The sequence below is a fragment of the Lampetra planeri genome, chromosome 5, assembly GCF_965212315.1.
Source record: "Lampetra planeri chromosome 5, kcLamPlan1.2.h2, whole genome shotgun sequence".
Lineage (NCBI taxonomy): Eukaryota > Metazoa > Chordata > Hyperoartia > Petromyzontiformes > Petromyzontidae > Lampetra > Lampetra planeri.
The window spans coordinates 12,970,145-12,997,022 of NC_136111.1; the positions used below are offsets into that span (position 1 = coordinate 12,970,145).

General features: G+C 42.4%; 2 protein-coding genes across 3 annotated transcripts; one reads left to right on the forward strand and one right to left on the reverse strand.

Moving 5' to 3' along the window:
* The first annotated feature begins 1,293 nt into the window (after window positions 1–1,293).
* Window positions 1,294–9,365, forward strand: ZC4H2 (zinc finger C4H2-type containing). Of its 2 annotated transcripts, none has more exons than XM_078594489.1 (6): window positions 1,294–1,448; window positions 1,909–1,968; window positions 2,937–3,108; window positions 5,140–5,312; window positions 6,042–6,204; window positions 6,856–9,365. In XM_078594489.1, the coding sequence occupies exons 2-6, from the start codon at window positions 1,916–1,918 to the stop codon at window positions 6,967–6,969; spliced, it is 675 nt and encodes a 224-aa protein (XP_078450615.1). In that variant the 5' UTR covers window positions 1,294–1,448; window positions 1,909–1,915; the 3' UTR covers window positions 6,970–9,365. The 2 variants fall into 2 exon arrangements, with proteins under 2 accessions (XP_078450615.1, XP_078450616.1); XM_078594490.1 differs by having other exon boundaries at window positions 1,311–1,344.
* A 2,577-nt stretch (window positions 9,366–11,942) lies between these two features.
* On the reverse strand, window positions 11,943–25,920 carry LOC144718896 (uncharacterized). The gene is made up of 13 exons (XM_078594488.1): window positions 25,787–25,920; window positions 25,283–25,401; window positions 22,831–22,899; window positions 21,867–21,932; window positions 21,396–21,473; window positions 21,173–21,250; window positions 19,058–19,135; window positions 18,562–18,606; window positions 16,972–17,049; window positions 16,440–16,499; window positions 15,791–15,862; window positions 14,779–14,871; window positions 11,943–14,119 (listed from the first exon to the last, which is right to left on the reverse strand). The coding sequence occupies exons 2-13, from the start codon at window positions 25,392–25,394 to the stop codon at window positions 14,094–14,096; spliced, it is 855 nt and encodes a 284-aa protein (XP_078450614.1). The 5' UTR covers window positions 25,395–25,401; window positions 25,787–25,920; the 3' UTR covers window positions 11,943–14,093.
* Window positions 25,921–26,878: the final 958 nt, after the last annotated feature.

Consider the following 26,878-nt stretch of genomic DNA (forward strand, 5'->3'; position numbering starts at 1 on the left):
GTTATACTTAAATAATGCTCACCTGATATATTTAGAAAATATATCAGGTGAGCATTAACATTACGTAACATTGTACAGTATACGCTGTTAGGGTATTAAAACACACTGGGAGTTGGTGGTGGCGCATGCCTGTAATTCCAGCACTGTGGAGGCAAGGGTTGTTAGGTCATAAAAATGTGTGCAAAACTTCCGTCTCGTAGGCATTGGAGGAGCCTTAACAGGCAACAGGCAGTCCTGCATGGCAGCAACCTGGTCCGTTTGCATGGGATAGAGTTTCCCCCCTCGCACGCGTGGGTTTTCTCCGAGTGCTCCCGTTTTCTCCCACGTGAAACACTCAACAATTTACCCATACCACCTTCATATATAAAGAGAGAGAGGACTGCCTTCCTGATGTTCTGTGGCTCCTGCTCCTCGTGTCTCTAGGCTCTTCTCAATCCCGCCCGCTCACCCTCACCCCCCCACAGCTCTCCCTCTCCTGAACTCCCCCTCCTTCCCCGCTCTCCCCTCAACCCCCCTCCCCGCTCTCCCTCCCCTCAATCCCCTCACTCTCCCTCCCCTCAACCCCTCCCCCTCCGCTCTCCCCCCCCCCGCTCTCCCCTCACCCTCCCTCCCCTCAACCCCTCCCCCGCTCTCCCTCCCCTCAACCGCCCTCTCCGCTCTCCCTCACCTCCCCAACTCTCCCTCCCCTCAACCCCTCCCCCTCCGCTCTCCCCCCCCCGCTCTCCCCTCACCCTCCCTCCCCTCAACCCCTCCCCCGCTCTCCCTCCCCTCAACCGCCCTCTCCGCTCTCCCTCACCTCCCCAACTCTCCCTCCCCTCAACCCCTCCCCCTCCGCTCTCCCCCCCCCCGCTCTCCCCCCCCCCCCGCTCTCCCCTCACCCTCCCTCCCCTCAACCCCTCCCCCGCTCTCCCTCCCCTCAACCGCCCTCTCCGCTCTCCCTCACCTCCCCAACTCTCCCTCCCCTGAACCCTCCCCGCTCTCCCTCCCGTCAACCCCCCCCCCGGCTCACCCTCAACCCCCCCCCCCCGCTGACCTTCCCCTAAACCTCCCCTGCTCACCTTCCCCCCCTCTCCCCCCCCTCAACCCTCCCCGCTCTCCCTCCCCTCAACCTCCCCGCTCTCCCTCCCCTCAACCCCCCACCCGCTCTACCCCCCCCTCAACCCCTCCCCCCGCTCTACCCCCCCCCTCAACCCCTCCAATCTCCGCCAACTTCCGCTCCCTTCCCCTCAATTTCCGCGCACTTCCGTTGCTGTGTCTGGTGGTGGTGGGGTGGGGGTGATGGGGGGGGGTCTCATCACGCGCATGCGCAAACCGCGTGTCGCCGCCGCTAACAAAGGGACTCGCGTAAGGAGCTGGAGCTGCTCGCTTGGGTTCATAAACACGGCGGTCACCCCAGCAGAGCGGCATAACCACAGCCTGGACATACACCCGAGCCTTGCGCCACCGGGGTAAACCCCAGCCTCATCATAGCACCGGCTTTAAGCCACAGCGGCAAACCTTAGCATAGCGCTATTGGACCACAGCGCGGTGACCCTGCTAAGCCTGGCCTAGACGGTAAAACTGTTCGAGCAAAAAAAACGATGGCCTAAATCTCTTCTAACCTTAACCATAGCGGTAACCTTGACCTCAATCCCATCCCGACCCGCTATCGTGTGAAAAAGAGCTTAATAGCTCAACGGATTCCTCCCGTATAAATACATATTTTGGTTCAATATAAGCCCCATCCCACAACCATTATAGGCTAAGCCATCGCCCCCAGTATTAGACTTCATTCCGTTATAACCCGAATTCCACCCTAAACCGAACATTATCCCTTAAGCCTTACCCGAACCCCTTTTACTTGGACTTCGGTGACCTTACTCTGCGAGAACCCTGACCCCCGGCGCGTTGCCTGTGTTTGTGCCACAGCTAAGACATGGACGAGGAGCAGGAGGTTCTGTGTAAACTCGAGAGCATCAAGGAGATCAGGCGAGTGGTGGTGGTGTGCATGTGTGGTGGGTCAGGTCGTGGTGTGTGGGTAGTGTGTATTGGTGTATATTTATGTGCATGTTTGTGGCTGCTGGTTTTGCGGACTGTATACATGTCATCGCGTGTGCTGGGTTGACATGCGTGTGTGTATGTGTGTACGTGCTTTTCTGTGTGAGTGTGGTGATGTGTATATGTTTTTAATTTGGCAGTGGGTGTGTGTGGAGATCGCTTTTCGTGGAAAACATTCGTTCAATTAGTTTTTTTAACCAGGCCAGCACTGCCCAGGATGGTCTCATTTGCAAGAGTCACCTCACGCATTAGTGTGCCAATAGGGGGCGATGTTTGCTACGTTTCGTAATTTTGCGGGTAATTTTGAGTACAGTAATACCTTGCACTTCCGTCTGGTAAAAATGGACGAAGCAGAGCCTTTATTTGAATTGTTGACAGTCTAATCACGGAAATAAGTACAGTATTAATATATGAATAAACACAAATATAAGAGATGTTCACTGAACGGCTTCTATTCAAAGACTGAACGAAAAAGATGGCACGTGGCGCGAACGTCGTGAAAGGTTTGGGATGAAATCGGACGAAAGAGCGAAGCGACGAAAGTCAAGTGGACGAAAGTCGAGGTATCGCTGTAATTGGGTAGTAACGATTTTCTTGGGGTGAGGTGCCGGTGTAGTTTTGATGGTGTAAATGGAGATGATGCAGAGGGGAGTTGGTGGTAATAAAGCGTGTGAAGGCATGCCTCCTGGGGCAGATGGTGATGGTTTTAATGATGATCTTAGTGGTGTTGATGGCAGTGATGGGGGTGTTGAAAATGGGGGCAGGGGCAAGTTGATGCAGATTTAGAGACGTGAACTCGAACCTTTATGGTGAGGTGATAGTGTTGACGTTTGTATTGATGGCGGTGACGGCGGATCACGTTGTTGTTGTTGTTGGTGGTGGTGGTGGTGATGGGGCAGGGGGAAGCTGGTACAGATGGAGAGCGTGAAGGCGCGCCTGCGAGGCGAGTTCTCGGCACTGGAGGGAGAGGAACGGCGCCTGCGCGACTTTCGGCAGGAGCTGGAGCTGCTCCTCCAGGAGAAGATGGCACACGTGGAGGAACTCCGTCTAATTCACGCTGACATCAACCTGGTGCAGTTTGCTCACCCACACAACATCTGCTTGTCCATTTGCACACACGCTTAGCCATTTACACAAACTGCGTGTTCATTTTTACGCAATGCATGCTCATTCGTTGACACAGTAGGCTCGCTTGTCAATAACATCATACACTATTTGCTTATTTACACAAACACCCGTGTACTCGTTTAAACAGAACCTGATTGCTCATTTTAAAATGACTCATTCACACAGGCCTCGCTCCCTCATTCACACCAGACACAATCACTCGTTTACACAACATGCACCCATTCGTTCAGGGCTTACTCAACATGCTCACCCACAAAATATGTTCACTTGCACAAAGCACACAACAATCCTCTACTTGGTGTACTCACAACATTCATCCATACCAATATCACATTTATACCGTGAAATTGCTAACACAACACGCTCTCGTTCAACGTTTGCACAACATGCTCATGCGTGGAATGCCACACTACTTAAGTACTTGCTCATAACACACATACACAATACTTGCTTGGCTCCTTGTTTCGATAAATGTGTATTCACTCATGCAATAGCCCCCTTTTTAAATAACTTTGAACAATATTTACTTGGAAACAATTTGAAATTTTCACAATGCTTACTCATCTCACTAAACACTCACTTGCACTCTGTTCACTCGTTTTTTTTATAGAGGGTCATTAAGGGTTGCTTTCTCTTATATAAACTATTTATTAAATTGCAGTCTTTACAGTCTACTGCAGTCCATATCTCCATGTTTATCAGTGTTCGTTTAAATGCAAATTATATTTTTACACACTGCACATGCATGATTTTTGATTGGAAACACGTCCCATGTGATGTAAAGAGGAGTCATTTAAATGAAGAATGAGCAGAGAACATCGATTCAAATTTAGGAACGCTTCATTTGAATTCAAGACTGCAGGTTAAATACTCTTATGTTGAAACTGTTTTAGAATTTGCTTGTCTTGAAATAATACTCCTGAAATTACGTACTCCTAGAAGGCTGTGAAGTTTATGGTTTGTGTTAGAAATACTTAAATCGTTAATGTGGAGAGATGGATATGTGAAGGAAACATTGCTTTAAAAAGCGGTTTTGTTGCTATACCTACTATAATCACCCAGGAATGTCTGTCCTTAACACTCGTGATGTCACTCCACATCGACCAGCCCCCCTCATTAATATTCAATATCAGGTGACGTCCTCTAAATGGACACACCCCCCACTATTCATTAATAATCATGCGCAAGTGATGTCACTCCACATCGAACAGCCCCCCTCATTAATAATCATGAGCAGGTGACGTCCTCCAAATGGACATCCCCCCCCCCCCATTATTACCTACTATAATGAGCCAAGAATGTCTGTGTGCAACGCTCGTGACGTCACTACACGTCGACCAGCCGCCATTAATAATCATGAACAGGTTACGTCCTCCACATGGACCCCCCTCATTAATAATCATTATAAGGTGACGTCCTCCAAATGGACACCCCCCCCCCCATTCATAATAATTATCGGCTGACTTCATTCCACATGGGGGGCCGAGGCGCCTCCTCCCCCTTCCTGGGCGTCAACTTACAACCCTCACGACAAAGGCAGAACCCTCACGTCACGCGATCTCCGTAACACTATTGAGACATCAAAGTTAAAAGTACGTCCTGATGAATAAGGGATTATAACCTTAAAATGAAATAGGTCTGTGTCACTGTGCCCTTACAAATTGCACACGCATTAATGCAATGAATATCACGTTGTGGTCTGCTTTTTGCTTGCAAGTTTCAGATTTACTGCAATACACCAGTCCTTGGACAGGCAAAAGGCTAGTTACAAATAAATGGCTATTCAAATTAAGCAGCTTGGTTGCCTTTACGTTATACATATTTTTCCTCAAGTGATTTTCCAAATATTAATGACAAATCAGCCTTCCTGCTATGAGAAAAGATGAACGATTTTGCTGCATTCGTGATGCCATTGTGGTTGTGGTTTCATGGTTGGTATATTGGTGGTGTTCTTCCCATGCTGGTGGTTCTCAGATGGAGAGCACCATCAAGCAGTCGGAAAGCGAGCTGTCGCGGCTACTGGACTCGACCCGGCGCCTCCACGAGGAATATAGGCCGCTCCGCGAGAGCATGGATGCCTTGAGAGCGGCGATTGGGGCCGAGCGACTCCCGGACCTCCCGGACCAGGATGACAAGCTGTCACTAGAGTGAGCGCCACATAATCCAGACAATACGCTTACAACAACACCATATGTGACGGCACCACATGTACAACGCCATAGTTATAACAACACTACACTTAGAACAACACCACAGCTAAAACACCACACGTGATAATATGCTTATGACAACACTATAGGTACTACACTACACTTAAGACAACACCAAACTTAAGAAACCATACTTGTGACAACACCACACTTAAGGTAACACCACAATTATGACACTAGACCTATGACAACACAGACCTCTCCCCAACGAGCACTTCTATAGCGTATATACTGTGCCAATGATGATACGGCACTGAAGATGAAATAGGATTTCTGACACTGTAGATCTGCCCAAATAGCCATAAGCTTTCACTAGTATGGGCACTGCACTCATAACAACACTGCACTTGTAACACCAATCAGAATAACCCAGAATGGGCACCACATTGACTAGGATGAAATACCAACAATGCCACCGCACTTACGATTCCACCCGACGAGGAAGACAAGCTGTTGCTAAATTGGCACCACCATAAAGATTCCATCACTAATCACAACAACCTGCATTGATGAGTAAATTTTAAATGCATGATGTTGTGTAAGAGTAAGTGAATGAGTAAACATTAGGCTCGCCTTGCAAGTACTTTAAAAGCAGAAGGGAATACTTCGTATGTATTGGTGAGTGAATGAATGACCCTTGGTGCTGGTCCCTTTTGCTGCATACAGGTACTTTGAGAAGCAGAAGGCTGACTGGCACACAGACCCTCCAGAGCCCCCCATCCCCGAGTCCCTCGCAGCCGCTGCTGCTGCCGCCCAACAACTGCAGGCCTCGCGCAAACCCGATGCTCGTGGGGGGGCCTCCTTCCGACAGCAGCCACCCCCCATGAAGGTGCTGGGGACATGGGGTCAAAACAATAGCGAGTTATGGTATAACAGGTTGAGAGACTGCAGGTGGTGTAACTAGGGTGTTAGTGAATGCAGGTTTTATCAAATGCTCAGTTTTTCACGCTTCCGTAATAATTATGTATGTAATGACTCGTCCCCTCCTAGTGATTGAATGAATTGTTGCAATTCAGGTTTGCTATTTAATTCAAGAAGCATATATTTTTTTTATTTTTCTTGCTTCTACACTTGTTTGTATGTTTTGTTTTAACTTTTTTGTTCAGTTAGCTTTAATATAACATGCAATTTTCATATAATTTTAATGATTAGCATTTGTCATAATCAATCTACTTCTGGATTTACCCCTCCCCAAGAGGCTACCATGGTAGTTTGTACACATCACACATGTTTTGTGAATGTATGTCAGCAGTTTTCCTGCTGTATCTGTTCCACTTGATGATGGTCGCTTGTGTTTCGATCGAAACGTCGTGATTTTTTTTTTTTATACCTACGTGACTTTACCTAAAGAACCAAAAAGTACCCAAAGAGTATTTATATGAATTGTAAAAGTCATTAGTCCCTGGGATGTCTATCGATGTTCCATGTCTCCGATAGTTGGCAGGCATCATGAACGATGGTGCACACTCTCTCATTGCAGGCCTGCCTCTCGTGCCACCAGCAAATCCACCGCAACGCGCCCATCTGCCCACTCTGCAAAGCTAAGAGCCGCTCCCGCAACCCCAAGAAACCAAAACGCAAGCCTGATGAGTAGGCCTTGATTATAAGGGCCTGGGAGTGGATCCCAGGTCTCAATGCTCAGGCCATAATACTTTGTGTTTAACACAAGGCCCACACTAAAACCTCGAGTGTTAGGCCAATGCTTCTAAGTTCTAAGTCATAGGACTAGGCCATGTCCCATAGATAATAGTACTAGGACAATGCTTATTAAACATTTCTCATACCATACCAAGTTTCATTGTCGAGAATGCAGATTCGAGTACCATGCTGCACACTGCAATTTCAGGAAAAATGATCTAATACTAGATCAGTGTCTCCAAAACTAGTTTGTCACCTAGTACTGGGCCATGCTTGTAATACTAGGCCTTGCCCAAAGTGCTAGAGCAAGGCCTCTTAACACCTGTTTCAAACAGTGAGGGCTTGACCAAGGAGCCTTGACTAAGGCCCCAGATGAAGAGGCTTCACCAGTGGAGTTTTTAGTTATGGTTTCCAAAATTACAATTAATCATCTTCACTGAAATAGAATCGGTGTTATTAGCATTACCTTAAATTATAATTAGCACAATAGGAAATATTAACAAGATCCATTCGCTTAAATTGGAAAGGTTTATGACGTCGGGAAAGAAGCTGAAGTCAATGTTTTGTATATAAAAACTGTTTAAAACTGAAATAGTTCGTGGTGTTGAATGTGAAGTTATTTGTTGTCAAGTGAAATGGATCTGTTTCATAGTTTAGATACTGTACAATTTCAGGAAGTTCCAAGCAAGATTACATAGAGGTTGCATGACCCAGCAGGCAGCAGCCAATCAAATCGGCAAATGTGAAATTTCTGGTTGCATTCCGCACATAATTGAAAAAAAACAATAGATACAAAAATATATATGGATTCGGTGTGAATGTTTGTTTTTAAAGATAAAGACCTGTAATTATCAGAATGGGTTTGTTCAAAATATGGCTATTCAACAGCCTCGTACCCCGTCTCCCTATCTTACTAAATAGGTCCAATGTGATTAATATTGAGTTAAGTAGTTAAAGGGAAACGTAAAGAATATTTCAGTCATTTAATATTTCTCCCATGATAACCATGTTTTGTAATAAGCATTGTATAATGCTTATCCATCACCATTATATCCATACCATGTTATTCATACATGCTATGATACAAATATACATGTATTCGCCATTTACCGATCATTCCAAAGGATTGGCAGGAAATTTAGATGAAGACTTCAGAAAAACTCAACCGTGACTACTTCATAGTTGCGATGAACCCTGTACTGACTTGTGAGTTCATTGTGCTGTGTAAAACTGGGCTCTTCGTCATGATCCTTGATACGAGGTCCACATTAGAATGGTCCAATGCAGCGTGGTGCATATGATGCAAATCAACAGTATAGAGGCATACACGGCCTGTGGATCGTTTGAAGGTTCTTATTTGTGACATCCCTCATGTAAGACCCAATGTCCCCTTCATCATCAAGACAAGATAATTGTTAATGTGATTGCATAACTTATAAGGTTCTTATTTGAAAATTGCATTCACTGCCCAAATATTCCAGTTCTGGGGAAGTGCTTTCGGCTCTGTCCTAATCACATATGCCTTATACTTTTAGGAAATGTAGGTTAAGCAGTAAGGAACGTTTTTGTTTTATAATATCTGTATGTTTAACAGAGCTTGTTATACAATTGCAGATGCTATTTTCTCCAGACGCTCCAACTTCCTAAAAAACACAATAATAAAATACGTTATATTCATCAAACTTCCCAAAGCAAAGGTCCTCCTAAACATAATTCTTGAGACTCGGGCATTCCTAGATTAACTTATACTGTTTTGCCACTCTGTTCCATTCCTAAATAGTGATAATTATTGATCGTAATAAATGTGGCATATCTGCTTGTATACTATTAAATTCCCAAGCTGATTGTGGAAGCACGGTGTCGTATAGATTAGGCTTGGTGCTGTGTCGTCCGTTAGTCCCTTTGGGCGATTGCTCTTCATAGTGAGTTCTCCGAGTTTGTGAACAATAGGTTGCCTAAGGCCAAACCCCTGGCAGAGCACGTTGGGGCCCCTGGGTGGGTGTGGTGAAGTCTGTTTCCGTGAGCTGTGATGTATGCTTTGTGATGAGTTTATTAGTGTATTGCAACACTAACAGAAACGCACAAACACCTTATGCACACATGCATATACGCCTGAAATTAAACTTGTACTCTTAAACACGTGATTACACCCTCGAATACTTGCACTCTGTAATATACTGACATGCTAACATGCCCACAAACACCGTACATTAATATACACAAATGAGCAAACTGAACGCACGAATATTTACGCAAAAGAACAGTTTTACATTGTGACACGAGTAAATGCAAAGAGTGTTTCCCTGAACAAATTTTGCAAATACGAACATTAAAAGTTGTTGAAAGTCTTAATCGTTGTGTGTTTCTGTTTTTAACAACGAATGCCCTTACATGTTTCATTCACCTGGGGGCAGTTACACAAGCTTCCACGGGATATTTTTCTGTCAACCGCAAGATGAATGAATAAATCTGGTCGCAACACTGGCTCCAATTCATTCTAGTTGGTATCATTGTAATACAAATATAGGTCATGGGTAATGCATGGCAATTTCTTGTAAAGGTGAAACCTTACAGGATGGCATTTTTTTCTCAATCATGCAACAAAAGTAACATCAAACATCGCATATATCTGAATTGTATATTCAGTAAATAAAAGAACATGCCCACATTTTATGTGGGATAATGGTAATTGCAATGCATTTTCTCAACTATATGAAAATCATTTAAGATTAATTTATTATCTGCTTTTGAGGATCCATGGCAAGTGGTAACCATTACATCAATGTTTGGCACCCTTGTCGGTAATTGAGCATGTTCTCGGCATTAAACGGCCCAAATGTACAGCATCATGCCTCTTGTTTTGATGGGATGGGGCACATGCAGCACATCGCTTTCCCGGTTTACAAAATTGTTCTCTTTCCCAAAATATCAACGTTCTCTTATGCAAGCATCCGGTATCCTTGTGTAGTGTCTTCTGTGTGTGCGGGTGGCGTGCGTCGCACACACACTCCGTCGGAGACGAGGTAGGCGCAGGAGGCACCATCTTCCCCTTTTATTGTTGGGTTACGCCACCACTGGAGCCCCCTCTCACACGACCACGCTGCCCCACGACCCGTCTCAGACACGACCCTATCTGCGTTGCACCGACGGCGTCGACCGGGACACCCAAAAACTGTCTGGCCGCGCAATGATTGGGCGAAGGCAGCAGCGACGACGAGACGAGTCTAATCCCAGAACCGGCAGCCCGGAGCTCTCGCTCTCCGCTGCTTTTATTTCCCTCGGCGCGGCTAGGGCAGAGCCAAGCCACGTCTCCCTTCTCAAACCCTGCCAAGGGTTCCAGAGGCTTCCTCACGAGGTCTACCATGACCTTTGGCCCAGTTCCTCTGCCCTGCCGGCACACCCGCACACCTGCGTATATGCTCAGCGGCGGATGCGCGAAGTGCCCACCTGCAGTTGCAGCTGCTGTACAACAGTCAGGGCTATGTCACTACACATGTATGAAAACGTATTTTGTTTTCTTGTGCAAGCTAGCTGACCGCATTTCCTTTTGATGTCCATCCCACCTGCCCTCCCCTCGTTTCTCCAGCAAACTTTTTCTAACCTATTTGTTGGTTTGTCTTCATACGAACTTTTGAACACTTTTTACTGCAAGGGGAGGGGGGACACGACAACTCTCTGAATGACCACCAGAGGGCGAGTGTGTATAGTGTTAGGAACTTCCAGTTGGCATTTTGCACCAATACGTTTAAAAAAAATTACCAGCGCATTACATATACAGTAAATTATTTTGAAAACAAATTCCTGAAATTAGTAGAACTATACGCACACTTATTTTGAATGCACTGTTATTAAGGCCGCAGTTAACAGGAAAGATGTTTAATTTGTATGCAGTAATATCTCCAACTTTTAATTTGAAACCCAATCTCCCGTAGTTGACGTTGCTCTCGTTTAAGGGACCCCTCTGTATACAAGACACATGGTGGAGTCTCCAGTGTCTGAATAGCACTGAGAAATGACCCTCTTTACGTGACACTTGGTCGATTCGTTAACCCATCGTTCTGGCGGGACTTGGTTCGCCCCGTCAGCTGAGATTGCGTGGATCGGGATTTTCAAAAACGGTGTTGAAGCTCCATAGAGAATCCTTCAAAGTGTTCCTTTCGGCGTTATTGCAGCGGTGCCTTCGTGTGTATCGGAATTATGGAGTCGCAAGGACCGTCTCCCACTTCGTTTTGGAGCGACGCTTCTGTTCGCTTGGCTCCAGCTGAGTCCGCAGAGCCCAGGCCCTGTGACGCAATGAGCTCATTAGCATAAGGCTAGGCTCGGTTTCCCTGGCGAAGCTGCGGCTGCAATTTTATTTAAAGTTTTTTTTTTTACGGAGGCGAACGGTCGCCCAAGTCTTTCGTGAAAAATTTACCACCGCAACACTACACCCTTACGTGTAAAATCATGTTGCAGCACAGAGTTTTGACATTTTATTTGTACTGACATCATTTATGTAGCGACCTATTTTTGATGGGGTAAAAGTAACGAGTTTATAACAAAAGATAAAAAAAGATCGTGCAGGCGGGTATAGAGTAGAAGGATGTGCAAAAATAAACGTGATATAAGAAATGCGTGCAGAGGGGAGTTAAAATACAGGTGGACCGGTCACATTTAAATTAAGGCACGGGGAGACGGGGAATTGCTGCTACTCAAGGACATTATTGAGACTCACCCTGGCGCTCAGACAACTCCACAAATCCTACCAGGTGGCAAATTAGCGTAGGCTCTCAAATTGCGTCGGTCAGTTGTGGGCGAGTGTGTTTTGTTGCCATTAAAAACGCGAATTGGCTATGACACAGGTACAAATGGCCTCCACCATTGAATACTTGTTCAAGTTGATCAGGTTCTTACTAGCACGATAAAGTAAAGTGAGACTGAAAGTCAGCATTTACAAAAACGTCACTTTATTATGGCTTTGTTTTAAGGGCAATACGTTTTATATTCGCGCGTCACACGTCACGTGTTATTAATGCTACATGTTGAGGCTTGGGCAGCTTAACAGCAACCTTGAACTACCGACAGCGATTAGTCAGTGTTGTCTATTATTCATCCGGTTTTTGTTAAGTTAATAAGTAATCTGAGGTCAGCTGGGGGTAACAGAACGCACACTCTTTCACTTCTGAAAAATAAGCAAATAGTATAGAAGCTAATAGCTAAGTGAGGTTTACCTGGTAAGATAAAAAAAAAACTAATTGTTTAGTGTCATTTGTATGTATTTCTAAGTGATTTGTTTACCTTTCCTTTACCTTACACTCATATCGTGCTTTGCATTGTTTGTTTTGTGTTAACGTTCTGACCAGCCACGACTGGACATCTCCAGAATGAATGATTCTGTATACACCAATGTGAAGCATGGGCCAGGTTCACGCCTTGATGAATTGTGCCTCATTGCTGCTGCGCTTTTACCAACATTGGACCAGACGCGTGAATCGGGCCCAATAAATGAATAATACTGCACGAGGAAGCCCTTCCGCTAGCAGTGGCGCGAGCATGTCATTACACAGCCTGCACCTTTACTACAGAGGGTGCGGGGACTCAACATTCAACGATTCTCGGAATGACCACCAGAGGGCGAGTGCGTATTGTGTGCAGGGAACTTCGAGTCGGCATTTTACACAATACGCTTTTAATTTCTCACAGGCGTTATAGCTCCGTTTTAAAATAAATTTACGGAGATCGGTAGAACTATACACACACCCTAATTTTTAATGCACCATAATGAAGGCCGCAGTGAACGGGAAAAAGTTTGATTTGTACGTGGTATCTTTTCTCGCGTCGGAACAATTGACGCCGTTTAAGGGACCCTTATGTATACAAGGCAGATGGTTCAGTCCCCATTGCCTGAATTGCACTTGGCAATGCACCTCTCTGCATGAGACTTGGTAGAATCTTTACCCCATCGCCCTCACGAGACCTCGTTTGCCTCCGTCAGCGCAGATTGTGTGAATGGGATGACGACAAATGGGCTTCAAGCTTGCTTCATGAGAAGACTTTAAAGTACTCTTAGGTTTTTTCGGTAAAGTCACGTAGGTAGAAAAATTTAAATAAAAAATAATAGAAGTAAAATAATAAGTATTCTTTTATTTCTATTAAATCTTCAAGCAATGCGGTATAATTATTATTTTATTCTATTATTAATAATAATTATTTTATTTATATTATTACTTCTATTATTTTTTATTTTACTTTTTCTACCTACGTGACTTTACCGAAAAAACCTAAGAGTATGAATCCTTGCAGTCACGAAAGCTTCAAATCTAGAAAGACTTTAAAGTGTTTGCTTATGCGTCGTTACAACAGCGCGCCTGCAAGTCAACTGAAGTTGTTGGGGTTTTTTTTTACGGAGGAGAGTGGGTGACAAGGAAGGTGGACGCTTGGCAATGAACGGTGTCCCAAGGACCCTGTTAAACAACAACCACTGCAACTACGGCCTTAAGTGTAAGTTATGTACAGAATACAGTGTCTAATGTTTTCAAACATACAGTATATTAACACAATTGTTTGAAGCTAATTTAAATCAAGCAACACCTATCGTTATGCAAAGTCATACCGCATTGCTTGAAGATTTAAAAATGTTACTCTAAAATATCCGCACATGCATTCGGAAAAACTAATTATATTTCAATACAGTAAACTATGTTGGAAAAATGAAGCATTTTATTCGTGCATACGGTATATTAGTGTTAGGCTCCTAAATATTGAGTATTGTCTTTATTATTAATAGTGCATATCAAGTAAAGCTATGACCAAGTCACTGAGAATGCACCCACTCTCATTGGATCTTGGAAGCAAAGCAAATTTGAGCCTGGATATTGCTTGGATAGGAAACCACCATGCATAAAACGGATTAAAGGTAATTGCGTGTCAACGTGGTGCATAGCTGTATGTCTATGCCCCTAGCCTTCACCAACCCGAACTGACCAATGTAGAATAATCAAATGACCCCCACGACCCGCACAGACGCGGGGAGCCCCTCCGCTGTCGGTAAAGCCTCGCGTGTTTTTCTTCCCTCCATCAAAAACAGTTGCTGCTGTCTTCTCAACACTTGGCAACAGGTACAAACCCTACAGGGAGACCAAAGATGTGTGTCAATGGAGGTGACGCAGAACATTGCAGTTAAAGACTATGGACTGGTTGTCCCTAACAGAAGGCACATAAAGGCCATGTCTATGCACCAAATAACACCGCTGTAATCCCAGGTTTAAATGCAGGAGCTGATTGGTTTTTGGTCTCAAGTGGCTCATAATGGCCATCTCAAGGCACTGAGCCAGGCCTGGTGGTTTGGATGCGGTGAGGATATTGGTTAAATATTCGTGGTCAGAGAGAGTGTGGGAAGTAATATGGTGCTAAAGTGTTTTAATTAAGGTGGTGGTTGAGTTATTTTGAGTGGTGATGGTGATGCTGGCATTGGTCATGGTGGTGATGATGATGATTTTTGAAATTGTGATGGTGGTCGTATTGGTAGTTGCGGTGGAGTGTTGTGATGATTGAGGGAGTGATTTTAGTCGTGGTGGGAGCGATTGTGGTGGTGGTTTGCTAGTGGTGGTTTTAGTAGTCAAGGTTTAGGTAATTTTGGCAGTTGTGGTGGAGTAAATGTGATTGGTATAATGGTAGGAATGACGGTTTTAGCATGTGCTGGTGGAAGCTCAGCAGTGGTGGTCGTTTAAGTAGTTTGGTAGTGGTTTTCGTCGGTGTAGTGGTAGTAGTAGTGTTGAGGGTGGACCTTCATCTTTGCGCCGTCTCAATTTGAGGATGGTGAAGATGGTCAGGCCAATGACCAATAGACCAGCAACTCCAGCAACGGCGAATATCGGGACTGCACAGGGGACACACAAACACACACTCGTGGGAATATGTAAATGTATGTGAATACATTAACCTGTGAAGACACGCTGGCAAAAAAATATGCATTAACATAAGAGATTTAACACCGGCATAACTACAGTCGTGAATAAACTATAAACAACATAAAAGTTCTCCAACATCTTGGTTTGGCTAGGACAAGTATCAGTTTTCTAAACGCTGTTCCAGTGTACCGAAGCGTTTGTGAAAATGTGAAATTTGTCCCGAGTCTGAAGATCGACTCTTGATACGGGCTAAGGACAGGGCAATTTGGGTATGGTTGATAGATGAGTAGATGGGGCCAATTTCAGAAATAACTATGTCACTCTGTGTGGGGTAAGAGACTGATTAATTGGCGCCAGCTTTTGATTGGGCGTGACTATATAATAATACAGGGACTGGTAGAAGGGGTTTCTAGTCCACCATGTTTCCCATATGAGCCTCCCAGAAATTTGGTAATTTTAAAGCAAATTAATTAAGACCCGTCACTTTATTCTTACAATGGCATTGGTTTATGAGGCGAACCCTTGCTGTTCAGACATGGTGAATCAAAATCGGTGAAGGATTGCTTTAATTAACCAGTTATACTGAGAAACTTTCATTTGAATATTCTCTGCAACTGGATGGATGTATTATTTTAGCATTTGTTTTTTATTGATCCAATTTTATGGTCATATTCATGCCGACCCTAAATACACTTTCTAAGTATCATCATTGTAACCATTTGACTCAAACGACTAGACTCGCCACATCGTGTGTTCGGGAGAGTTTTGGCATCACTGAAACTATAATAATTATTTTTCAAATATAACTTTTTGGAGATCTAATAAAGGGTAATCAAAAAGTCCAACTTTAAGTTTTCAACCAAAATCATAAAAAGGGGAAAGACATACTCATAGATTTTGGAGTCGGATAGAGCCCGTAGCATTCCTCCATCGTGGTTGTACAATTTGGCGTCTCACAATCTACATGCACACACCACACACAAAAAACAATATCCCCCATGTAGCCTTTAACAGACTGTTAAAGCAAGTGCTATTAGCGAGCACATATGAAGGCCAGAACGGTACACGAGAGAGTGAGTAGCCAGCAGCACGCCCGGCCATCGTTGTCTCCCAAGTGGCGATGTTTACACACCGTACCAGGTACTCATTTGAGACTGAGTCGACCTCGCAGAGGCCCAGCACCATTTCAGATAATCGTCACAGGTGTTGGCTGTGAGCGGGAATAGAACTTTGGTATCGAGTTCAGAGCGCAGTGGTTAGTGCAGCATGCTAACTGCTACACTACTGCTCTCCACACACATATATGTACAAAAAACCAGTATATACTCAGAATCTCCAAAAAACCTATGATTAAACGTTACAGGCTGTGAACCCAAGTCCTGTTAGTAAGCTCCTGCTCAGGCTGTCACAGGACACAGGTGGGGTTGTACGCCAGGCACTGCCTTGTCTCTCCAGTGTGGATGCTGATGAACACACTATGCCTGTTTATCGCTCGGTATGTAAATATCACATGGACAAAGTAGAGTATAGCCCTCACCTCTGGGGTAGACGTTACTCACGTATGCACAGTGCTCCAAACTAAATTCCGTATATATACCTGGGGGCAAGACCAGAATATTTAGAAATCAGTAACATTGAATTAACAAATTCGTATAACACAATAGCAGCAAAACTGTAAAAAGTTAAACATCGAATGCACTGATCCATACATAAAATAATAAAATATACATCAACAAGAAAACATTTTCAGTAAAATAATAAATCTGGTACAATAAAGGAAATGTAGGAACACTTCATTAGCCTCCATTGTCGCTTTTGGGCTGACTGACAGAAATATAAGAGATACATAAATACTACCAAAAACACACCTCATAGAGAATTGTTGCTATGACATCTAGGGGTTTTGTATTCATCAGGATTTTGGATTTTCGGTGCTTGTGTAGCTAACCTGGGTTTTCGAATTCAAAAGGTATTTCGTTTACCTGGGTTTTATAACTCACTTAAATGTTTTAGCTCACTTGAGTGTTTAAACTCATCTCGGTTTTAGTGCTCACTCTTTTTTTACTTACGTGGATTCTTGGCCATTTCCTCATGGTGTTTCTTAATGCATTCCTCTGTATTTTCAAAACACTTAATGTATGCACAGTCTGTAAACAACAACAGTCCTTAGTAACAGTGATAAAAATGGCAGCAAGGCATTTAAATGCAGTAATGCATTTAATGATTAATATTCAATTTTTATACCAGTTATGCACCTTTTATTGACTGCACATCACAGTAGACATCAAACACTTAGAAATCCAATTTGAAAATACTTATAATTTACAGATTATTGTCACTTTACGATGATTACCGGAATCCTCGGAACACCGCGGTGGATTGAAAACGCTCCAAGGACAGCTATCCATGAAGCAAGTTTTTTTAAACTTGGATATGAAGTCTAGAATATGTGAGTAAAACAAAACCTTTCTGAAATATGAATCTTAAATATAAACCCATATTGCAGATTTATGCCATTTCGTTCTTATAAAAACGCATAACCATGTAATACCCGGATTTATCGCATGACTTATTTTCACTCATTAAATTAACAATGCCATCAGCAAATTTGAGATGGCTAAAATATTCTCCATTTATACATAAGCCTTTTTATTCTTCAATCAAGTTTCAGAAGATATATTTTAATGTTCCTTTAAGTAACCTGGTTACAGCATTATCTTATTTATTCACTCCTCTTATGATTTGTACTTTAATGCTCTTTTCATACAATCTCAATTTACCATTTTCTCATAAAATAGTTTTGATAATAGGCTTTTCCCCTTTCTGGCAATAAAACAGGTGTTAAGATGCTAAAACACCAAACTGAAACCTTTGCAAGGAATTCGTTCATGAAGCCATCCATATTTATAGACTCAGACACAATTTCAACCGAGAAGATGGGTACAAACGGAGCAATCATTGGAAGGACGTTATTAACCAGTTTAAGTCATAACTGGCTGTGATGTTTCCATCCTACCTTCCGATATTAGTCTCACTTTAACATCACTAGCCCCGCCCACTTCGTTTATGATCCTTGGGCTACATCCATTTCGAAGCTTTAAAACAGACTGCCTCAGCAGCTTTCCCCCTCCTTTTTTCCTCCTGATGACGATCGCTTGTGTTGCGATCGAAACGTCGTAGTTTTTTGTTATTTTCTTTGAACCTATCTACGTGACTTCACCGAAAGACCCAAGAATATGAATAACTGATATTTAAGATGATGGTGGTAGGTTGGCAGTTACCAATTAACCAAGTCCTGGGTTGCTCAGCCGAAATCACTCATTGGAAAACGAATGATGAGGGTGGTTATGTTTCCTCGGCCAGCACTGCTGCGTGATCTCGCTCGTAAGCACTTTGGAGATATTTTGATTTAATAAAAAAAATCTCCAGGACAACGAGCGCAATAACAAATCGGCATTCTACGGGGTCCCGCTAAGCGAGGTCTACCTGCATTTACGATAATCATCATCAGCCATGACCCATCCACTGCTTGATGAAGGTGTCTCTCCAAACTACAATAATCTGATTTAGCTGCTGTATTTTTTTTCTCTTGAGCTAACTGAGTCATCTAACGTTTTGATTCAATTGCAGATTTCAACCATGGATAAGAGCAGGCTTACCGATGAACTCGTTTGTCATGTAGAGGACATTGAAATTGTTCATTCCTGAAACAGAAAGATGATAATTGTGCATGCATGCACGCACATTAATTTGCAGCATCACTCATTATTGGCTCTTGCAGACTCATGCCAAGATGACCTGTCTAGTGCGAATGAACACTTTCAGCTGGGACATCCAGTTCAAAAGAAAACGTGGAATGATACAAGAACACCTGCTCTTCATTGCAAAATATCTTATAAATGACTATCCCACTGTCAAATGTAAATGATATGACTATATATACACTATTCACTTGTATGCCTTGACCATCGGGTCTTGTATATCTTATATGCCTACATATCAGCTCTGAGGTCCATACAATGAGTATCACTTTATTGGATGTCAGCAGTGATTCTATTGAGAGACGTTCCAAACTTTAGGCGAAATTTTCACCACAGTGTATTTGTATGAGTGTAATTTTCTTATTTCAGTATTGTTTGTTGAAGGCACACTCACCCACGTCATGGATTCGCTTCTTCCACACGGGCTCAAAGCACTCACGACGCACCTTGACGTACTTCTCTGCCTTACAAGCTGCACACATCAAGGCCCCACAATTAAGAACACGTTTACACAAATTCTCGTCCATGTGGAAGTCCATGACACCAACTCGATTATAAATGTCATAACTGTATTCAAGAGTAACGCTTTACATGTCATGATAAACAAAACAAACATTCATATAAGATTGAAATATAATCATTACCGTTCCATTTCACCACTGTTACAACTAAACCTTGTAACATTACTACTATGCTACCCAGTTATAGCTCTACACCACCCATTGTTAGTCTTCGACTACACAGTGCTACTTTAAGGCCACCAGCTTTACGAGTCAGGAGTGGCACATCTCCCCAATATTGTGATGCAACAAATGCTTGTCTCCTACCAAATTACCCATAATATGCCTGATCCCGTCAGATATTGGAAGCTAAGCAGAAGTCATTGCAGCAACATCCATTATTGTGCTGTTATTTTACAATAACTACACTCCCTGCTTTCAACCCGCACTGACTAGTGTGGTGAAGTATGGTCATCCAGCAGTAGATTGACAAAAGTGCAGTAACGTACACACATTCACATGCAACCATATACATAGGTACAACATTCGTGTACATACATGCATGCAAACATAAACAGATATGTAAGTACATGCACATGATCACTTACACAATCACATATACATATTCCTTGACTGCAAGGACTAGTTTGTCATTGCACCATATAGAAATTACGCCCATACAAATACAAAAGGCTTCCCAAACGTATAGGCAAATAAAGACGTTGACGAGTGTAGGAGACAGAGTTGGTCATCGTCATACCAAAGATGAACAGGAACTGGCTCATCCCGATCACATCCCAAGGTGAAGAGGGAAGGGCTGACCACGCAGCTTTACCTGGGGCCTTTCCACTATCATTAAGGACCTCAATGATCACCATTGATACCTCATTTGCCAGTAAAAAAGGTGTCAGTTTTGTTGCCAGATAAAAGGGTAAAAAACCAATTATCGACCTCAATGATCATGAACAGATGGTTAAGAACCACAACAATATAAAGAACCTAATTATGTTATTGATGGTATTGCGATCCTTGACCACATTATTATTGAGTTTGGGTATCTGTCTTATTAAAACATTTGACACATCTGCAGCAGATTGACAAAGATTATGATGTTCGTGCAAGGGATACAAGAGTTAAAATAAAACATCTAACTCATCTACTTTGTTCATGCCCTTTACAGGCGTTTGTCTTCTGTGAAGGTATAGGCAAATACTACCACCATTACTGTACTTGCCTCCTGTTCAAAAATGGGCGAACTCATAACAGACTGGAACTTTCTACATACTCCACCCCTACGCTCATAGATCATCTTCATAATCTAACTCATAAGAGAACCACACCCCTTATTTTATGTTATCCTGCCCCAAGTAGAGCACTATCTACCTACCCATCATGGTGATAAGAGCTGGAACCATGCCTCCAGACCTTCTGTATTCCATAAAAGTCCAGCTTCTTACAGCATTTCTTCCTTAGCAAGCATTTATGTAGACATTCCATATGGTCACAGTCACATACCACAATATGGGGTTTGACCGGCGGACATAGATAGCTGGCAGCTCGGGGCCTCCGGGTCTTATTTGTCATCGTTAAATTGGATTGTTGAATGATTTATTTGTGTTACGATTAATCGCATTAAATAAAATGGTTAAAATGGCAGGATTAATTTGATTATCCTCTCATTTCGAATCTTGGTGGTAAAATTACAATCACCCGTACATACATGCACACGTATATATGTAGACATGGACACGAATGCAGTTTTGTTTTAGTTTTTGAATGACGGCAGCGACGCAGCTACTCGGATGTGCAGTGGCAAGGACTGTTCCAGGCATGTGGGTCGGCAATGGCAAAGCTGTGTCCGACAAACATTACTGCTTCTAGGCCACAGAGGCTGATCTCAAAACGATCAATTTTTTTTGCTCAAGACCACCTACAGCTGTGTCTAGGTGACCCAGTTGTACGGCTAAAGCACACGCCTCAAGTTGTAGACCACTCAGAGTGCAATTCACCTTCGAGCAGATCCTTCGAAGCACTTTTTGTTTTGAGGCATTCGTTGTCGACTTTTGTGAAGCCATCCCCTTCACAGACTTCATCACAAGTAAAGTAGAAGAACATAATCAATTTTACAATAACAAACAACAAATATTGTCATTCAATAATGCTATTTTATGGTGCGTAGTTAATTCAGGAGGCCCAGTGAGCCAAACTAAGGCACCTTATGGCCACACTTACTTTCTTCAGGACTCAGGTGATTGTTGAGTGGCTTCTCACACTCAATCCTCACATCGTGACATTTATCAAAGAGGCAGTCTGAAGCACAAGGTTGAAGTGGGGAGATAATACAATGACAATTCGTAATTTCTTCATATAAATCATAACATTTCCATGACTTCTGTGCATTGTCTTCTACGTGCTGTCCATCTAATCTGTACTCTACATTTTCTCTGCATTGTCTTGCATGTTCTTTCTAAGGTAACTTACACCTATAAAACAAATGTACCTATAATGTACATGCTATAAAAAACATGATTGATTCGTAGATGCATTATTCTATGTACGTATCCGGAGAGTCAGGTTTAAACAATCAATCAATACATTCCCATTAAATGTGCGTTGACGGCTAATCCTGTAACTTAACCCCACTCAATCACGACACTTCCTCTAGAGCCCAACCTTTGTAACTTCTTTCCTCCCTTGACTCACCGGAGAAACTAACGTTGGCATTGGAGCACTCCGATGTCGCGGCGTTGCATCCCTTAATCTTGCACTCTGTAACAGGAGCGCATGGAGCGACGTGTCACGACAGAGAGAGAGCCACACCACGTGTCTACGAGATGACAGTGCATACAGTGGGTTGGTGATCTCATCTGTGCGAACAATTGAGTTGTATTCGCTTGCTATTGTGAAGTTTCTCCAGATACTCTGGTTTCCTCCCAAGTGGAAAAAAACACTCATTAAAGTGATTTCTAAACATCCTCAATGCAATCCCCTTGCAACTAAAACCTCAAGCAAGGGAGCAATATTGGACTCACTTGTGGTGTCTCTCCCACTCCTTTAAACATTATAGATATGATCGCTCCTGGATTTCCAAATATTTGGCGTTTCCACTGCGAGCTAAGAATGCTGAATATTCCTTAGTTGGTCTCTTTGAATATTTGACTATTCCACTTAATCCTAACAATCCAAATACGCTTGAGTGTATATACATCACTTTTGAGTGTTCAGCATTTTGGATGGAATCCTAAGACATCCTTAGTTTCGCATTATGAGACTTGGGCTTTTACAAAACCCAGAGCAGGCTTTAGTTTACTTACATGAATTTAGAAATTTACAATAAATTGTTTGGTTATTTGTTGATTTGGGATATTTGAGTTTACACTAAATCTGAGAAATAATGAATTAAGGAATTAGCGAATAAGCTCGTGAATTCATGAGGGATGAAGTGAATCTACCCAAGAGGGAATTAATACATATTTCGAGTAATGTTTGAATAGGAGAAAATAAATAAACCTGTGAGTGAATGCAACTAATGTACATGGTGAATGCGAGAACGTGTAAATTAAAAAATTGCCGAATGATAAAATAGACAATTAGTGATAGTCTTAACGACCAAATGAATGAATGGTAGAAGGATGCAATGTTTTAATGAATGAGTGAATAAGCTTACCGTGAATTTCATTCAATGTGAATCCACATTTTGCCTTCATGATGTCATCTGGAGGTCGCTCTGGTCGCACTGTATACAAGAATAATTATGGTATGATTAATATAACCATAAACTAGCATTGTCTTCTTGGTTTTTTCGGTAAAGTCACGTAAAAGGGAAGTAATAAGATAATAAAAATAAAACATAATAAAATAAAACATAATTATTTTATTATGTTTTATTTTTATTATTTTATTACTTCCCTTCTACGTGACTTTACCGAAAAAACCAAGAAGATGAATTCCTGCAGTCACGAAAGCTTTAAATCGAAATTTAGCATTGTCTTGCTACCACGCTCTGCAATTGTACATTCACCACAACGAATAGGCGATGCATGATATGCAATTCCTCCTCTTTCCCTTTGCCATATGCCCAACCATTAACTCTTGTATTCACTCAGAATATAGTATTGTTTTGGAGGTAGTGCTCGCTGAACTGTTCTTTTTATTTGACGATTTTGCCAGTTCTCCATGTCAGATCACGCCGTGTCAAAAAAGAATCACGAATTTTTAAAAGGGGAGCTTTTCTGCAGATTAGTCTGGTATTGCCATGTGGGTACTTTCCAGACTGGACACAATGCAAAAAGTATAAAAGTAGACTTTTGTATTTAGGGGGGGCGCAATAATGGATATATTTTGCACGGCAAGTGAGCGATGACGTTACATCTGTGATGTCACCCGCATGCGGCAGCGTTACGAAGTGTGCCTGCTGACGTCACGCATCCCCCCCACCCTCCGCGAAGGCCGTGTATTAATCCAAGACAAGAATCAAAGTCTCGGGCGAAGCCAGTATAGCTAGTATGAGATATAAAGCTCTTTTTCACAGATGTCCAGTAGGGGCAGGTAAGAACATTACAACAACAAACAATACAACAAATATGATAGGAGTGCAAAGTACAAGAAAGGTAAACAAATCACCCAAACACAGACAAATTAAACTAAACCATCCCCATCCTACCAGACAAAGTCCACTATAATTGTGATACATTTCAGCTTACTAGCCCTTCCAGAACACTATTAGAATTTGCAACGGTCACGATCATCTTTACTTATTTGATACATTAGCATGGTTGGCTACATACAGTGCTAAATAAGTTCAACATATATACATGCATAGGCTTTAATCGATTTAAATCGATTGTTATGCCTATGATACATGCAAAAAAATATTTATTATAAGAATTAATTATTTGTCATTGATGTGAATTACATGCCAACGATATACCAACACTATAAAAACCGCAATTAAAACTGAAAATAACAAGAAACAATAGAAATGAAATAAAAAACACAACGATTTTCAATTATGAATTATAATATTAAAGAGCAATTCACATCGATTACAATTTTGATTGTTCTCCAACATACCGGTGTGATGAAGCAAATATAAATTGGCACATTAGTTCAGGAGACAACTTTACTTACTTGGCTGGGTCGAGCGGAGGAGGGTGTACAACGGACAATGGCATTTTACTCATGCAATCTGACCAAAATATCAATATATTCATTGCCTACGCAAGTTTGTATTAACTTCTGTTGCTATTGGGGTCTTATCCTAAAAGCAAGAGTTGATCAAAACTGGGAGTCACAAACCAGGGAGAAAAAACTTCCAAAAATGCAAACGCATTTCCCCATCGTCTTCCATATTGCAAATGAAATATTTACGAAAACAAACGCATATTGGAAAGCGTTACATAATGTATGTGTATGTATAATCTTCCCGAACTGGTATACATAGAGACAATGGGGACCGGGTTGATATACGTTCTAAAAATGTTTTTTTAAGGGAATAAATATATTATTTCTCACAATTGAAGTCAGGATTATTTGAAAAATCTAGAAACTTAAATAATAGAATTTAAGTCCCCTAAACCTATGGAAGAGAGGTTTCACTCATAGGGCATGGTCAGCCTAAAGGTCTACATTGCGTCAAGGCTCGTGGTAAACACTTACAATAAATCACCATCAAATGAAAAAAAATCAGTACCAAAATATGAGAATAGATTTTCCCCTTTTTTCTGGCAACAAAGCTGTCTCTGGTGTGGACCAATCAGTTTCAACGACAATGCATTCTGACCACAAGTATTGTAGTTAATGCAGACATGATTCCTTGTAAAAGGTATCAGTTTGGTGTTTAACAACTTAACACCTGTTTTGTTATCAGAAAAAAGGGTAAAACCCTATTCTCATCACTATCAGTGAAGAAAGTATTTGCCACCAGTAGAGTGTGACACTAAAGCCGATAAAAAGCGAGCAAATCCCACCACTGGTTCAGAGTACATATTTATATACATGTATATAAATAAGCATTAATACCAGCACACGTAGATCCACAACGGCCAAGCAAGGCGTTGATATTTTTCAGACCGAATCGATCTAGGGGAAGGCCTCCCCGGTGTGGTGTATGTACGCACGTTTCCTCTTGGGCTGTGCGACGCTGCTGTTGGTTTTGGCCACGTTGGCGACGACGCTGGTCATGGTGAACATGAGAGAGAGGAGCAAGGCGATCCTAGCGAGGAGATGCATGGTCCCTCTGTGAACAAGACACGGGGAGACACAAAGATACACTAAGAGACACAGGGAGATAAGCAGAAACTATAGTGATACAGGGAGAGAGGAAAGACACAAGGATACATGTGTGAAGAGACAAAGAGACGCAGGGGGTGGCAGACGCACGTGGAGACACAGTGATAGGAGACCTATAATACACGGGGAGACAGGAGAGACACAACGATACATGTAAACCACGGGCAGAATTAAAGGAACATAGATAAATACGGGAAGGCATGTGGAGACATGGAAAGATGAGGATGCATCATAGTCAGCATCAAGATAATTTTGCCAAAAAGATGCATGGCCCCTCTGTGAATGGGACACGAGGAGACTGAGGACACGGGAAAACAAAGGGAGACACTCACGCTGATGAGTTGAGTAGAGTCACGAGGATACACGACGTCTGAACGGGACTGCGTGAGACACCTTCTCATCTTAATTTAAATATCCCCGAATCCATTCCCAAAGGAAGTGTGATCCACGTCTTGTTTTGCATCTGGTTTTTCTGGGGGGAGTTTTGGGAAACCTGACCCAATTCTTCACAAAAAACTTGATAATTTCCAGAAATTCCACTGGCTGAAAAATAAATGACATTTGAACATGCATAGGAGCTGTTTATAATTGAATTGGATGCTCAAATATTGTCACAGGTCATCACTAGCAACATGAATAGGATGAGCACAGTAGAAAGCCAGCAATCAGTTTCTACTCATAAATTAAAGATAGCCCTATTCTGATGTGTTGAGTGTGTTTTTAGGTATTATAAACATGGTGTGAGACACGACGATCATGACTTTATCTCCCCCCATTAAGAAATTACGTGCCTTTAATGTTTTGCATGGGGCACATTTCCTTTTTTGCTTATTTTGGTCGTAAAACATCCAAAATCGAACGTACCAAACACATTTTTGTTCCAGCATACCAACATCCTTTGTAAAAAGTGGTTTAACAACTTTTCCTCAAAAATCCCTCCCACATTTAGATTTATTGAGAATTGTCATGGTCTGCAAGGCTTCAAACACCAGATCAGGTGAGTACATCATCCATGTGCTTTTTTTCTATATAAATTTCAAAATGACTTATGTTTCAACGAAATATCTCTCTGTCATGTGGCTTTAAATCGTTTTCTTAGACCTCTCTCCTGCCTCACTCACCTGCCTCTCTTTTATAAATACACTCCTCTCCTGTTTTATACATCTATATCGCTGTACTCACCTGATCGGCCCATATGTATAAGAAACTCAATGTCATGTCAATATACAAAATTAATATACTACAAATATGCACCTTTATCTATAAAACACACGTACCTCTGAGGCATCATACCAAAACCCTTCAAAGTACTCTTCTAGGTTAATACAACACATGACACTCCAGTAACCGTCACCCTCCCCACTGCCGCACCACACATAATCAATTCTCTATCAGATACAGAGGTTCCATACTCTGGCATTCCT